The following is a 17870-nucleotide window of genomic DNA, read 5'->3' on the forward strand; positions in this document are numbered from 1 at the left end:
TCCTTGTTTTCTGTACAGCTGATCTAAAGAACTTCATTTCACAAGCTTGCAGTTGACTTACTTCTCTTTTATGCATGACACAACTCTCTAATATCCCATGTTGCTAAGATAATGGAAAGGATACTGGAAAGTAGAATAAGGTTGAGGGTTGAGAATCAGATACAGGAAAATCAGTTTGGTTTCAGAAGTGGAAGGTCAACAATAGAGCCCATTTTCATTATGAGACAACTAATGGAAGAGCATTGGGAGTACGGGAATGATATGGTGATGACATTCATTGATATTGAAAAGGCATATGACAGTGTCCCTAGGACGAAAGTTTGGGACAGTCTGGTGCAAAAAGGAATTGGACAGGGATTAATAAAATGATCATGGTATTGTATAAGGAATGTTGTAGTTGCGTGCAAACACAAGCTGGCAGGACAAGTTGGTTCAAAATAACTAGTGGGCTGAGACAGGGAAGTGTTCTATCACCAATCCTGTTTACAATAGTAATGGATGACATCATGAGAACAGCAAAAGCAGCATATGGAGGAAGAGAAATGAACATGATGTTATTTGCAGATGATATTGTGATTTGGGGAGAAGACGACAGGAAGGTTCAAGAACAGTTGAATGTGGTGAATGGGAAGATTGAAGAATGTGGATTGAAAATAAGTGTAGAAAAGATTAAAAGTCTTGTTATGACTAGAGGGGAGAAAGAAGGGAAAGGTCAGATTACACTTGCAGACAAGCCCCTGGAAGTAGTGGAAACGTTTAAATACCTGGGGAGTGAATTAATGGAGAATGCTCGACTGGATGCTGAGATTAGTAAAAGGATTCAAGCTGGAAATTGTTTCTATCATAGTGTAAGAAATATGTTATGGGACAAAGATGTGCCAATGGAAGCAAAGGATACTATGTACAAGATGTATTACGTACGCATAACAACTTACGGAGCAGAAACTTGGACAATGACAAAGAAGGATGAGAGTCGAATACAGGCAGCCGAAATGAAATTCTTGAGGAGTATGATACAGAAGAGTAGAAGAGATAAAATAAGGAATGAGAAAATCCGGGAAGAAATTGGAGTGGAAAAAATGAATGATAGAATAGAGAAGAGCCGACTAAGATGGTTTGGGCACATAAAGTGAATGAGTGACGAAAGAATGCCAAAAAAGGTGATGGAAATGCAAATCCAAGGAAGGAGAGGCCGTGGACGACCACGATTGAGATGGAAGGATACCATCCAACGCAGCATTATAGAAAGGAACCTGGACTGGGACACAGTGTTGGAGGAGGAGTGGTGGAAAGACCGAAGAAAGTGGAGAGGAACCATATTTGCCCCTACCCGGCTACAGCTGGATAAAGGGAAATGATGATGATGATGATGATGATGATGATAACTCTCCAGACTGTAGAATAGAATAGATTTATTTATCAACAACAGGTTATTTTCCCAATTAAAGATGTTTCAATAAAACATAATATACAACAAATACACCTTAAGTAAATAACACTAATTTCCTAAAATGATAACCAAGTTCAAACTAAATCTAGAGACCTTTTTATATGCATATTTATAAAACCTTAAATAAATTAAATAAATTAAATAAAACTCAATCTCCTTAAATAAATTACATTATTAAACTACATCTAGTAACATTTACATATTTACATATCTTACAGATAGGGACTTACATTCATGAGGTCATTAGGGCATGTCTGATTTTAGACGGGGGTGAGTGTAAAAGGTCCACTGATTCACCCACGTCATTCAGTGATGTTAATGCCCTTACAAGCCATGAGTTAGCCCGAGCCACAGTTCTCACTTTAGGCAGATGAAAAATATACCTTTGCCTAGTATTTCGACGAGGAAAATGTAATGGCATGATGGTCCAGAGAAAAGTTTTAAACAGGGTCTGTTTAGCCCTCTGAGGAACTCCCTTATGCCATACTATGTTCCGTACTTGATGGAAGAGGTTGGATCCTTTTTGCACCCTGTTCAACACTTTCTTCTTGGCACTTACATCATTTGATATTGCTATGAGAAAGAAATTAAACAATTACTGTGGTGGTTACAACTCATGTCTGAGATTCCCGCTTAAGTGTTTGTGTCATTGTTTGCCTGTTTATCACAGAACCTTGATTATTGAGACGCTGAACTGAACAGTGTATTTTTCTTTGTCGTAGTAACTCAGACTGAAGTAATTACGGTGTTATAAGCATTTCTTCTCTTTATTTATACATTTTAGAGAACATGTTAGTATCTCCTAATGTCAGCTTGTAATATATTTGACAGTTATTTGTACATGTGGCCTGTAATATACTTTACAATTATTTGTACATGTGGCCTGTAATATACTTTACAGTTATTTGTACATGTGGCCTGTAATATACTTTACAGTTATTTGTACATGGGGTACTTTAATTGATTCTATGATGTAAAATATTTGTCAGGTGCCATTTGGGTAGGAGATAGGGGTTTGCGCTCAGATGGCCTTCACTTAAACTGCAGTAGTACGTATAAGTTAGAAAATTTGTTTAGTAGGGTTATAGGAAGGTACATTCAGGGAAACGGGGTGGTCTAGGGAGCGGTGATAAGGGTACAGGGATCTGAAAGTCAAGTAGGGATGACATAAAAATGTTAGTGTTGAACTGTAGAAGTATTGTAAAGAAAGGAATAAAATTAATTTAACCCTCCAGTACTAACATGAGAAATCCTAGCATGAGTGCTAACATCGGTCTGTGAGTCCGAAGTAGTAAACATGCATATTTCTTACGTTTTAAAGCAAGTAAATCTCTTACTAAAGAGAAACCACACTACAAAAACTGATTACTAAGCCTTGCATTGTTACTATTAACAATAAAGAGGAAAAGAAATAAAATCACCATTGTCAGGTGGAAGCCACATCTTCACCTGAAAGCCTCAAGTTTTTTCGTTAACTCTGATGGGGTGTAGTTCGCTTGAAAATTTGCCACCAAAACGTCAAATACATCCCGAATTGTAGCCAATTTATCTGTTTCTTGTTGGTGCAATCTAGTTTCTTTGTTGTCAAATCTAATATTCCTCAGTAGAAACCTAAAGCTATGCAGTGACATAGTGAGCCGAAACATCTCGATTGATGTACCGTTAGTTTTATGTAAGTCCATTGCATTCAAATGATTTGTCTTACATACACCAGAAAGATACAAGAGACCCAGCAAAGCCTTCATTTCCAATAAGTCATTAAGTCTTGCAATTCGATATTCTTGGTCATAAGGTTCACGGGTTATAAAAAGATTTGTCCAATCGACCAAAATGTTTAGAATTCTGGCATCAAAAGAGCAGTTCCATGTATCTACAATAGAAGTCAAATTTCTTGCCGGTCCTTTCACCCCAGGCACAAGAGTTACGAGATTCACTGAGCGAGGTCTCACATTTTGAGGAGGAATATGCATTTTCCATTTTGTGACACCGTATTTTCCAATGAAGTGCGGAACATTACGTTGTCGTTTTTGTTGTGTAGAAGTCCCATTATCAATATCTTGTTCGTCTTGTATCTCCTCCACATCCTGTTCCGACTCCGAATCTTCTTCACAACATTCAAGGTGATCTTCTTCCACAAAATCTTCTGCAGCCACGTCATTTTCTTCAGATTCCAGTAGTAATTTCAGCCCATACTCTTGTTCACGTTCGTAATTCGTTTTGTTTCATTTCCAGCAGAAAGTAGCACAAGTACTAACTTCGGTCTGAGAGATCAGAATAAAGGAATTCTTGCTAAGTACTTGAGCCAGGCACTTACAATTCGCGCAACAATAAGTAAACTGACCAATTTGAAGGTACCAATGTGCAAACCGTAAGCGAAGCATGTGCACTAAAGTTATAGGAGAGTAATTGGGCGGGCGGTCTCGGAGACCGGATGTTAGTACTGGAGGGTTAATACAGTAGATATATACTTATCAGATATTGTAATAGGAGTTAAATCATGGCTGAGAAATGATATAACGGATGCAGGAATTTTCTCATTGAACACAAGTGTGTATCGTAGAGATAGGATAGGAATGGTAGGAGGGGGAATATTCATTCTAGTGAAAGAAGAACTTGTAAGCTACGAAAAAGTTAATGATGATGAATATGAAATTCAAGGTGTAAGGCTCATCTCTAAAGATAATAGGCAACTTGATGTCTTTGGAGTATACAGACAGGGAAAGGGTAGCACTGACACTGTCTCGGAATTTTTTTTTTTTGGTAAGATAATCATGGGAAACGATATGGAAAGGAACTTGATTGTAGCGGGAGAAATTTCTCAGTTTCAATAAATTTCCAAGTTTCTTGAAATCATTTAAGATAAGATTACACTGGGCAAGTTAGCCGTGTAGTCAGGGGCATGCGGCTGTGAACTTGCATCTGGGAGATAGTGGGTTCAAATCCCACTGTCGGCAGCCCTGAAGATGGTTTTCCGTGGTTTCCCATTTTCACACCAAGCAAATGCTGGGGCTGTACCTTAAGGCCACAGCCGCTTATTTCCAACTCCTAGGCCTTTCCTATCCCATTGTCGCCATAAGACCTATCTGTGTCGGTGCGACGTAAAGTAACTAGCAAAAAAAGTAGATAAGATAACAGACGGTAGCTAGGAAAAGAACAGATAGGTAATCTGCCACCTGGAGGACTGCCCTGAATGCAGATCAGTATTTATTGATTGATTGATTGATTGATTGATTGATTGATTGATTGATTGATTGATTGATTGATTGATTGATTGATTGATTGATTGATTTGACACCGCTAGATGTTTGTCATAGCAACAAGTCACAGGTGTTTTTTTCTGTATAACTGCCTGTTATCTGATAGAAATATGAATTATTTTGTTCTGTATAACATCCCTAATTGGCTTCAAACTGTAGAACAATACTCTTACTAATATCCAACAATACGATTGGATGGAAGGGATTTCCATTTTTCGTCAAGCGGATTACTCAATTGATAATCAATCAATCAGCCATTCATCTGCATTTAGGGTTGTCACCCAGACAACAGACTCCCTATCAATTGTTTACCTAGTATTCCATGAAATAATTTCAAAGAACTTGGTAATTTATCGAATGGTTAGATGACCACCTGTGGAATTCACTCTGTATGCAATGTTCTGTCAAGTATCTTGTTCACAAGCAGTAATGATCACTGCCTAATTGATGTCTCCTTTCCTTGTAATATATTAGTTTGTTAGAGTAGAATTGGTAAGTTGCTGCATAAGACATGATGGTGAACAGGGGTACCAAGCGATGCAAAATTGAAAATTCACGTTTAAGAGTAATTGTTAGGTACAAACATAAACACAAAAGAGGATTCCACGGGAGGAAAAAAATCAGGCGTTCCAGGGTTAAAGGTATGCTCAGCCGCACAAAAATTGGCCGGCAAAGAAATACTATCAAAACGCAAAGATAGTCATAAACTGTGGATAGCTGGTGGCCAAAGAGATGATACTTGGACTCCTACTACTGCATAATATATTCATCCTAAAGATGAGAGAATGTCGTTTTCTGTGATTGCCAATTTTTGTGGAGTTGTTTACACACTCTTCAACTTTTGCTTTAAACCCATTCCATAAGCTGTTTACATTTTTCTTTCCTATTTTCTATTACTATTTACTGATAATAATTATCTTTTAGAAACTTCTCCCATGCCTCTCTAATCAGTCACATGCTATCGGCTAATGGTTTTACTTTTACAACTTTCCTTTCTATCGCACTTATTTTTAACTACAACAAAAACAGCTCATAATTACTTTTGCCATCTATCACTTCAGTTTCTGTGTAGAGCTCATCTAGTTTTATCAGCATCTTGTCAAGGAACTCTGAAAAGTGGTGGCAAAAGGGGCTCTGGTTAAGACGCAGCAGGTCGTTATGCTACTTAGGTTCCAAAATGGGTAAAATATAAATATGTAAATAAATTCAATGTTAATTTTAATCTTATACCAGTTGTATAGTATTATTAGAAGTAATTTCACATACCGTACTGTATATGAGTTGACTATGTTTGTAAGATATTATAAGTAGAATTTTGTAAACAATATAAATTTATTAAGGATGATGTGTGTGTTTAATAGAAAAAATTATTAGCGTAAATTGTATAATATTGTATTCTAGGAAAATTTTATTCGTCTCCTGTTAATTTAAAATTTAGTGCTTGACAATAATGTATTTTAGTGTACCATTTGCCACCGAGGTAGACACCTCATTTGCAAATAAAGAGATTTTGATTTGATTTGAAGAGTAATTTTCCCTATAGTTGGTTCTATTAATTTCTGGTTCACCTGTTCTTGCCAGATGAACTTATTTACCATATTTGGTCATGCTTTCTGTTATTTTCATTACATTCCTAGTTAACTTGTGGAAAATTGAGATCGTCTGCTGCAATAACATTCCTTTCTATGTTATTCCCCATGTAGCTGATTATCTTATCAAATAATTCTGCAGGATTCCAATTTACCTAATAATCGTTAACAGATTGATGACATATTCCCAACAAGTTGTTTTCACGTTTCGGGTTGTGTAGTTGTTAGCTTGCATTTGAGAGATGGCAGCTTTGAAGATAGTTTTCCAGTTTTTCACAGGCAAATGCTTGATCTGTACCTTAATTAAGGCCACGGATCATTCCTGTCCCATCATTGCCAAAAACCTGTGTGAGTTTGTGCGGCTTTGAACTACTAGCATAATAATAATAATAATAATAATAATAATAATAATAATAATAATAATAATAATAATACCAGCATGAAGGTTTATGACTATTTAATCTCAAGAACTTAACTGTCTCATCTAGAGCATATCTGGCAGTATATATTTCATAATTACAAAAAGACGGGACTCGACCACTCTCATAGGCTTTTAAGCATTCTAAGGCAAGTCCTGTCTGACCATTTAGACTACAAATATTGGGGTGTGACATAGTGGAGGGACTACTTCCTCTGCCATGTTGCTTAGCTTTTTCAATAGGAAAAAATAATTATTAATGAGCATGCTCTATTGTGAGAAATATTTTACTTCATATTGTATGTGCAGATTTGTATGCATCTTAAGATTATTGTATGTTAAATGAGCAGTACTTCAATTTATATCATTCTTGTGTTGTTGCAGAGTTTAAAAAGTCTGAAGATGCAGAATTGCCATTGGGTTTCAGTCAGTACCTTGGAAGACCTTGCTGAACATCAAAGTAATTTGGAGGAAGCAGACTTTACTTCTTGCTGGGCTCTAGGTGATGCATGTCTAGTAACCTTTACACAGAAATTCAAAAAGTAAGTTGCATGTTTATGAATATACCATACTTCTTATTCTAAAGTGTAGAAATAACATTGCTAACATTTTAGTACCACTCTGAAAGAAAATAATAATATATATTTCATTCTGTTGAATATAGGCAGAGAACTCTAGCTATCCAAGTTAATGCAGGCCAGTGCTAACTCCTATACTTGAAAACTAGATAATAAACTTTTTTTTTTTTTTTTTTTTTTACATCTACATCATCTGATCGCCAGGCAGGCATCAGTTTTTGATAATGAGACAAAGTCTCTCATAGTGCATTGGCACTGCCGGTGGCTCCAAGTAGCCTACGCAGTGGCCTCCACGGTATGCACTAGCCATGTGTCTTGATGGGTGTGCTATTTACCAACTGATGAGCCCAACTTAGCACACTGGGGTGAAATGCTGGCAACCAGGAATGAGTTCGCTGGAAAATTTATAATGTCCAATAACGGACCAACAATATTGGTATTATATTATTCCCGTGTTCTAGAGATTACAGTCTCAGTAATTTGCCTGTGTTTGATTCCTTTGATTTGATGATTATATTCCCAAATATATTGTACCTTTAAAAGCCCACCTAGTGGCTATGGTTGTTATAGCATACAATCTTTATGATTCGACACAGTGATTACTCAGTTAGAATAGATGGAAAGAATTTTCACCATCAGAATGTTGGCTGATGGCGTAGAAGAGATGGTGGTACACAATTTCTTATCTGTAGATCACTTGCCAAAATCCTGGATTTAATTCCAAGCCTCTCTGCAATGCTCATTTGGAGGGTGGGCATAGTGATTCATTTGTTGAATGGCAATGTTCAGCCTTGAACAGACTCCTTGGTGTTATTCAAGAGGAATAGGTCGACACCGGGTTGCACACTCTCCCTACATCATCAAACTTACAACATGCATACATCACACCAGACACAGAAGTACAGGATGATCCACAATTATATCCCTATTTTTATTTCAGTATTATTCTATCATTAACAATGTTACGTGGTTGCATTCAATTCTGTTAAGTACTATGGTCCTTGCCGTATCATATTTCAATGCAGGCACCAGCATTAGCAGCACACCATTGCAGTCGGGGTCTAACATGTCGTTTGGTACCCGCACACAGTCTTCCCTAATGACTGCTTCCAAAGTGTCAAAGTCACGCGGTTTTCTGGCATACACCTTCTCTTTCAAATACCCCCAGAGGAAAAATTCGAATGGGGTCAAGTCTGGACTTCTCGGTGGCCACTCAACATTTCTGCGACGTCCAATAACGCGGCCCGGAAAAACATTGTCAAGCCATTCTTGCAAAATCAATGCAAAATGGAGAGGTGCCCCATCGTGCATAAAGTGCACATTGTCCACTTCATCCCAGGTTGAAACAATGGGATAAACAAAAGTTTGTAGCATGTTGCAACGGTGTGTCAGGAACATTGGGCCCCGACTGCAACAGTGTGCTGCTAATGCTGGTGTCTACGTTGAAATATTAATTTAATATAGAATTGAAAGAAACCATGTAACATTGTTCATGACAGAATAATAGTGAAATAAAAGTAGGGATATAATTGTGGATCACCCTGTACATCCTCTCGTGTAATGGTCTCCGTCTCTTAAGCAAGGAGCAACTAACTCCATGACCAGAGATGGTGACTCACGATTTTTACACACAAAGGGGAAGTTTTTATGAATCCCAAGAAAAGTAAATTAGTTTTGAAATTAATTTTTAACAGTATCTTGGTGAATATGGGCTCAGATAATGGGAGTTTTTCTGTACTAAACCCCCGTGGGTGAGGGATGCAGACGAAGAATACACCCACGCTATCCCCTGCCTGTCATAAGGGGTGACCAAGGGATGATGGACTTAGAACCATGAGACTACTTGTGATTAGTACCATTACATGAGGAATGCTATGGGTCAATGTTACTTGTGATTAGTACCAGCATGTGAGGAACACCACAGGTCTATGTTACCTAGGAGGAGTACCATTATGAGAGGAACACCGCGGGTCTGGGCATTGTTTGTGGTTAGTGCCATTGTGTGTATCCCACCGAGCGGGGGAGAAGGAGGCACTCGGCTGCACAGACTAGTGTCTAGTGAGTGTAGGTGCCGAGTGTTGCACTTGAATGTGTTGGTTCCACTGTGTTCAGAATGGGTCTGTGTTACCTATGAGTAGTACCACTATATGAGGAACACCCTGGGTCTGCATTGCCTGGGATTAGTACCACTGTGAGGAACACCACGGGTTTGAGCGTTACCAATGATTAGTACCACTATGTGAGAAACACCATGGGTCTGTTTTGTGTGTGAGTGGTACCATACTGTGTGATACACCGTGCGTCTACACTTCCTATGATTAGTACCACTATGTGAGGAACATTGTGGGCGTGCGTTGCTTGTGAGTAGTACGCTAAAGGGAGGAACACCATGGGTCTGTATTACCTGTGAGTGGTGTCATTATGTGTGACATACCATGGATCTACATTACCTGTGATTAGTACCACCATGCGAGGAACACCATGAGTCTACATTACCTGTGATTAGTACCACTATTGTAGGAACACCATGATTCTGCTTTACCAGCGATTATCAGGGGCTGTCTGGCCAAGGCAGTAAAGGCGTGCTTGGTTCGCCCGGAAGGACGTGGGTTCGATCCCTGTCAAGAAGTCGTAAAATTTAAGAAACGAGATTTCCACTTCCGGAGGTGCACATGGCCCTGAGGTTCACTCAGCCTACACCAAAAATGAGTACCAGGTTTAATTCCTGGGAGCAAAGGCGGCCGGGCGTAGAGCTTACTACTCTACCCCATCAAGTGCCGAGGTAGAATAGTGGAAGCCTTTACCTTCCACCCTTCCAAGGGCCTTCATGGCCTGTACGGAGATGACTTTGCTTTTTTATGAGAAGCCAGTGACCTGGATTTGGACCCCTTTGGACAACAAACATCAGCTCAGAAAATAAGGCGTCATGAATAGGATCCGCTGATTGTTTTGGTTTCATGGTCTTTTTTTTTTTCCATCATCATTCGTTTTAGATTCTAGTCATTGGATACATTTTGAAGTTTAAATTATTGTTTCATTTTGTTGCACCTCTTACCACTAGGGGGCACTGAGCTACCTGTTAGGCCCCTTAGATAGCAAACTTCTTCTTCTTCTTCTTCTTCTTCTTCTTCTTCTTCTTCTTCTTCTTCTTCTTCTTCTTCTTCTTCTTCTTCTTCTTCTTCTTCTTCTTCTTCTTCTTCTTCTTCTTCTTCTTCTTCAGTACTAGAGATAAATAGTGGTGTGTGTGTGTGTGTGTGTGTGTGTTTTTTTCTTTTTATTGCCTAGATAAGCCTCAGACAATGGGTACCAGTTTTATTTGCTATGGTTTTTTTTTGTAATAAATTGCATGGTTGAGCTAATGCACATAGCTGATAAACCTAAAACTTGATACATTTGTGCACTACTTTATATACTTACAGAAGTTTTAGAATATTAATAGATGTAAAGGAAATAATATTAAATTAGTATTTATTTAATTCCATGCAGTATCCTAATCTTCCTGTGCTTCATTTTGAGGATGTATACATACATATGTACATATGTATGTACACACATTACATACATACATATTAGCGGCACACTTTATCTTGGTGCATTTACACCCTAGTACTGAATCGGTTGACCTCGGCAATATTCGAGATACATACTGGCAACCTTTGAAACACAAACTATAAATCGCTTAAACATCGTTGTGTGACATCTGGCGTACACTTTACGTACTAGTACTGTTGTTTACACAGCAAAGCCAAACTATAGAATTCATGCTAGGAACAGGATTCACATCGAGAAATGTTATCTAATGTTATATAATGTGTATGTGACACAGTTGTTGGCTTAAGATAATAACGGTTTAGAAACTTCATATCGATCGATCATATCCTCGATTCAATTCAGATTTAATTTTCATTCAGTTGGCAGCACTAACGGAACCTTCCTTACTCCTCACCCCCGTACACAAATGCACCAAGATAAAGTGTGCCGATAATACATACATACGTACATATGTATGTATGTATGTATGTATGTATGTATGTATGTACACGCATTACATACAGGGGATTTCTCTCATCGGTTGGCCGGCAGGCACACACAGCTTATCTGTCTTCCGTTGACTCATCACTCCCCGCTCTAGGGCATACTGAGCTCGATAGTTGCAGTCGAGTAAGTGCGGCCAGTATCCAGTATTCGGGAGATAGTGGGTTCAAACCCAACCATCGGCAGCCCTGAAGATGGTTTTCCGTGGTTTCCCATTTTCACACCAGGCAAATGCTGATGCTGTACCTTAATTAAGGCCACGGTCGCTTTCTTCCTAGTCCTAGCCCTTTCCTGCCCCATCGTCGCCATAATACGTATCTGTGTCGGTGCGACGTAAAGCCAATAGCTCTGGGGCATGGCAACAAGGACAGCAGTTAGCTCACTTTATCCGTGCATGACATAAGATAACCATTAAAAATAAGAAAAATAGTAATTAAGAATTAAGAAAATATGCTCGTACCTAATGACAGGAGATGTTGGAAATTTCTCCTCCTGCATCCACACATTTCTGGCATTGTCTTAGAAAACTCTGATTTGCACGCAATAGTTCGTCTTCTGTAATTGAGGCTATTTCTCTCTGATTTTAACATTTTCATAGCCTGCCATGCTGAGCTCTTTGAAACTCCAGCTTTTTTTCCAAGTCATCTTGGGGATTTTGTAGGCATATGTGCTTTTCTTTCTGCGATTTCATTTACTTTTTCCTCGTTAGTACACGTTTTTTAACACCTCCCTTCTCATCGAGTAAAGAACCAGTTTCTCTCAATTTGTTTAAGAGTTTCTGCACGATCTCTCTATGTGAGGGACGAACACCTGGAAATTGTGGTACAAATCACCTAACAACTTCCCTGCAAGACTCTGTTTTCACATAATTATCGTGCATAAATACCCTTTCTGCTACCATGAACACATGTGGAAGCATTATGAGAATTATACTCCGAAGTAACACTTCACAACTCGAGAACAGTTGGAGCAACTGGTCAACACTTAATACACGTTCTAAGCATGGACCTCAACTGCGAATTATGGGCATAATTCCCGTGCTGTCGCTGCAATGTGTAACGGGAAGTGATCAGACAACGGGAGGCAGATAAGCTGGGTGCGCCTGCCGGCCAGCCAATGAGAGAAACTCTCTGTACATGCATGCATACATACATATGTGTATAGAACAAGAATAGAATCATATACAGATAAAAAATATTTAAAAATTTACAATAAACAGTATTGATAAGGTGGAAATCCTTTCTTATATGTATATGTTTGTGTTTAGTTTGTGATAATATGAAGGAGGTGGGAATTATAGGAACATACAAGCCTGGAAGAGAGGAAAGAGACATGGAAATCTTTGAGAAAATAATAGATTATACTCATAAAAACAATAATAATGATATGGTAATAATTGGGGGAGATCTAAATTTGCCTGAAGTTGAATGGAATGGAGCTGCAAGTGAAGCCCATGAACAGAAACTGGCAAATAAGTTAATTCAGGAGGGAGGATTTACACAAGTAGTACAAGAACCGACTTGTCTCAATAACTTACTAGATGTATTCTTGGTTAAACCATGGGAAATTGTTGATAAAACTGAGGTAATTGAAGGAATAGGAGACCATAATGCTGTAATAATGGATGTAGGACTCGTACCAAAAAGGCTTAATAAGAGGATTACACAAGACAAGAAATTGTACAGAAAAACTAAAGTTGATGAATTTGGGACTTACTACCTTAAATCACAATTCAGTTGTTGGATAAGTGAAGGGAGTAATGTGGATACACTTTGGGCTAAATTTAAAGGAATCATTTGGGAAGGAGAGAAGAGATTTGTACCTGTTAAGAAGGGTTAAATAACCTCCGACCCTGTTTATTATACAAGGGAAATAAAATTAAAAAGAAAATGTAGAATAGTAAACAGGAAAATCAAAGAGGGTATGGAGAGTAGAGAAACTAGAAAACAGCTAATGAGGAAACTGAATAGAGTGAAAAAGGAAGCAAAAGAGAATTATATGAATGGCATACTTCAAGAGGGTAATGACCACAAAGGGAAATGGAAAAAGCTGTATTCATATATCAGAAATCAAAAAGGAAAAGGAATCCAAATTCCTACAATGGTGTGAGAAGGGGGTGAACACTATTTAACAGATACTGAAAAAGCAAACCTATTTAGTAGAGAATTCAGAGATTCAGTAGATGATTGTTAGGAGTTGGAAACCGAAACAGAAGATAGAGAAGGAGAGACACAGAGGGAAACAAGAAGCTTCTCATTCACAAATGAAGATATTTTCAGAGAAATCCAACTGCTTCAGCAAGGAAAAGCAGCAGGAAGTGATCAAATTACTGGGGAGGTATTAAAGACAATGGGGTGGTACATAGTGCCTTATTTAAAATTTCTCTTTAACTCTGTCATAAATAATAGTGTAATACCAAAGGAATGGAAGGAATCTATAATAATACCAATTTATAAAGGAAAGGGTGATAAAAGGAAACCAGAGAACTACAGATCAATCAGCCTGACCAGTATAGTTTGTAAAATACTGGAGAGTTTAATATCAAAGTACATCAGAGGGATATGTGATGATAAAAATTGGTTCATGAGGAGCCAGTATGGATTTAGAAAGTAATTTTCTTGTGAGGCACAACTGGTGGGATTTCAGCAGGACATATCAGATCAGTTGGATTCAGGAGGTCAGTTAGATTGCATAGCCATAGATCTTTCCAAAGCCTTTGATAGAGTGGAACATGGAATATTATTAAAGAAATTGGAGGGAATAGGATTGGACATAAGGGTTACACGTTGGATAAAAACATTTCTAAATTCAAGGGTTCAGAAAGTCAAAGTAGGAAATAATGTATCACAGGAAGAGAAAGTTCGGAAGGGAATTGCACAGGGTAGTATAATCGGTCCGTTACCTTTCTTAATATACGCAAATGATTTAGGGAACAATATAACATCAAAAATAAGATTGTATGCAGATGACATAATTGTTTATAGGGAAATAAATAACATTGAGGATTGTTCAGAATTACAAAGGGACTTTGAAAGTATCCAACAATCGGTTGCAGAAAATAATATGAAGGTCAATGGAGGCAAATCAACTGTTACAACTTTTACAAACAGGAGCTTTAAAACTGAATTTGAATATACTTTGGATGAGGTAGTTATCCCAAAAGATGACAAGTGCAAATACTTAGGTGTGAGATTTGAAAGTAATTTGCACTGGAAGGGTCATGTTGATGACGTTATTGGGAAAGCATACAGATCGTTACATGTCATAATGAGGCTACTTAAAGGATGCAATAAAGAATTAAATGAAAAAAGTTACTTAAGTATGGTTCGTCCATTATTGGAATATGCAAACAGTGTTTGGGAATCTCACCAAGAATACCTAATAAAAGAAATAGATAGTGTGCAGAGGAAAGCAGCAAGATTTGTAACAGGGGATTTCAGGAGAAAGAGTAGTGTATCAGAAATGTTAAAGGAACTTGGGTGGGAAACTTTAAGTAAGAGAAGGGAGAAAACTAGACTTATAGGATTATATAGAGCCTATACAAGAGAAAAAGCATGGGGAGATATCCATAAGAGGCTTCAGTTGGAAAATAATTATATCGGCAGGACAGACCACAAATATAAAATTAGAAGGAATTTTAGCAGAAGCGATTGGGATAAATTTTCATTCATTGGGAAGGGTGTGAAAGAGTGGAACAGTTTACCAGGGGTAGTGTTTGATCCTTTTCCAAAATCTGTACAGATATTCAAGAAGAGTATAAACAGCAACAGAAAAAATAAATGAAGTGTTAGAGGGCATTCGACCAGTGCAGGTTATTGTAAATAAAAAAATGTGTGTGAATAAATTAATTCCATCCCCTGGTCTAAGGAGTTTGGACAGCCAAAGTAGGGGGACTGCCTGTAGGGGTGAAGTACAGTGGGGACTTCGAGGGCCCTGGGACCACTACGGTAGCTGTGAAGGCCCTTCAGGAACTCTGAAAAGTGGTGGCAAAAGGGGCTCTGGTTAAGACGCAGCAGGTTGTTATGCTACTTAGGTTCCAGAATGGGTAAAAAAAAAAAAGTAAATAAATACAATGTAAAGTTCAGTCTTATACCAGTTGTATAGTATCATTTGAAGTAATTCCACATACTGTATATCAGTTGACTATATTTGCAAGTAGTACAGGAGACATTGTAAGTAGAATTTTGTAAACAATATAAATTTATTAAGGTTGAGCTGTGTGTTTAATAGAAAAAAATTGTTAGCATAAATTGTATAATATTGTATTATAGGAAAATTTTCTTCTGTTGTTAATTTAATATTTAGTGCTTGACAATAATGTATTTTAGTGTACCATTTGCCACTGAGGTAGACACCTCATTTGCAAATAAAGAGATTTTGATTTTGATGTGTAATCTGTCAATACGGACATGAAACTCATAAATCACGAAGAATAGAATCCTCTATAACAGATAGAAGAAATTGGAGATGCAGCTGTTAATAAAACTAATGAACAAATGTTTGCTCTCAAAATAAACTTTCAGCATATTAGGTCATGTTCAGTATTCATAGTACATATAGAGATTTAAAATACAGAACAAAAATGACCAACTGGACATGAGTCCTTCCAATTTTGCATCGATTGCTTGTACCCATTGAGCTTTGGTGGCCTAGGTCATATTCATTCTGTTGGAAATGATCTAACATAGCTGTATAGTGCATTCAAGTCACTCATTGTGGGCTAATTCGATGAATATTTCATTGTCTTCAATATGTTTTATAACTACTGAACATGACCTAATATGTGGAAATTTATTTCTAGTAAAATGCGGTCATGGAAACAAAGTATTCAAATGGTTGCTTTGTCTCCATAGTGTAAACTATGTTATTGTTTATGAGCATTGTTTCCTGCCTTCCTGACTCTGTTGACAAGCAGAAATAAGCTCATTGGAGGGCTGAGAAGGAGTGATACTGAAGAATAGGGTTTGAGGGGGAGAGAGAGACTATCTGTTTGAAAATGGCAGTGTTTTCATGTTTGTCGTCTCCACTTTTGATTGCTTCCTTTTCTCACACTTACCTATCATTATATTTATCCTATTATATGAGGGCTGGGAAAAACTATAGAGGCAACATATACAAATCATTTATTGTAGAACCACCATACCTCCCCTGTAACATGTAACATGTTCCATCTGTTGCCAGATGTGTGAAAGCCAGAGGATATCAGTAGCAGCGCTGCCTTTGTTGATGTCTGTGATGGAGTACCTACCACGTGAAGTATAGCATTTCACATATAGAAACGCTTCCATTGGTGTTCCTTTAGTTTGCGGAACAGATGGAATTCACAGGGACTCATGTCTGGTGAATGGGGTGCATGCTCCAGGACCTTTGTTGTGCACGACATGGGGTAGGTGCGTTTGGAAACAGGGCCATTTGCTGCCCAGTGCAGGATGACGATGATGTTCCAGAAACCTTCCACACACCACCTCAATCTTTGCGTACAGCATTTGAGCTAGCGCAACTAGGTGCATAGTGTAGCTCCAACTCCCCTAAACGTGCTGCCAACAGCAGCGCCCTCCATTGTTCCTATGCAAAGTTAACTTTCTTTTCAGCTCTCATAAGTTCCTTTTGCTCTCTTATATTATGCTATGGGCAATTCTCTGAGTGATACACAAGACATTCAGGCACATTCAAGTAGCCACATGAAATAAATTTCATATCCACAAAGAATTCTTAAAATAGTTAAAAATTGAGGTTAGTCTACCTTTTCAATACTGATCACTGTATTTACCAGAAGAAATACTCCCCCTGTGGGTAGGGGACGCAGGTGAAGAATACACGTACGGTACCCCCTGCCTGCCGTAAGAGGCATCTAAAAGGCATCTAGAACCATGAGACTACGTGTAATTAGTACCACCACACAGGGAACACCATGAGTCGCCTTTACTTGCACGGAGTACCACTATGTTAGGTACACAATAGGTTTGTGATTAGTAGCAACAGTGTGTGAATTAGGGTGGGTTTTACAGTACCTGTGATTAGTACCACCATATGAGTGACACCATGGGTGAGCGACACCATGGATCTGCCTTGTCTATGATTAGTACTCACTATGTGAGGAACACGACAGGATAGTACGAGTCCCTGTGATGAGGAATACCATAGGTTTGCGTTGCCTGTAAATGGCGCTGCAGTGTGAAAAACACCATAGGTCTGTGTTACATGTGCATATTACATTACCTGTGAGTAGTACCAATAATGTGTGGAATACCACAAGTCTATGCTACGTTTGATTAGTACCGCAACATCGCAAATACCATGGTTCTCCTTTCCTAAGGGTAAGTACCATTATGAGGGGCCGATGACCTGGATTTTGGACTCCTTTAGACTACAAGTATCATCGATTCAGGATTGTGCTTTTGAAGTAGTCCCTTGGTCAGTAATACTATTGTTTAACGCTAGTTTCTGGGAATATGGGGCATTGCAGGTCAAATCCACTGATTGTTTTAAATTCATACACATCCATTCATTCTCTGTCATCATGTTTTGAATTCTGGTCAGTGG

General features: G+C 38.2%; 1 protein-coding gene across 1 annotated transcript in view; it reads left to right on the plus strand.

Moving 5' to 3' along the window:
- The window catches only part of LOC136858737 (F-box/LRR-repeat protein 15), a 44878-nt gene that overhangs the window by 3986 nt on the left and 23022 nt on the right, over positions 1 to 17870 (plus strand). The window contains exon 3 of the mRNA XM_067138487.2: positions 7099 to 7256. Within this exon, the coding sequence (XP_066994588.1) occupies positions 7099 to 7256 (158 nt within the window). The remainder of the gene's footprint in view (positions 1 to 7098; positions 7257 to 17870) is intronic.

This window comes from Anabrus simplex, chromosome 1 (assembly GCF_040414725.1).
Source record: "Anabrus simplex isolate iqAnaSimp1 chromosome 1, ASM4041472v1, whole genome shotgun sequence".
Classification (NCBI taxonomy): domain Eukaryota; kingdom Metazoa; phylum Arthropoda; class Insecta; order Orthoptera; family Tettigoniidae; genus Anabrus; species Anabrus simplex.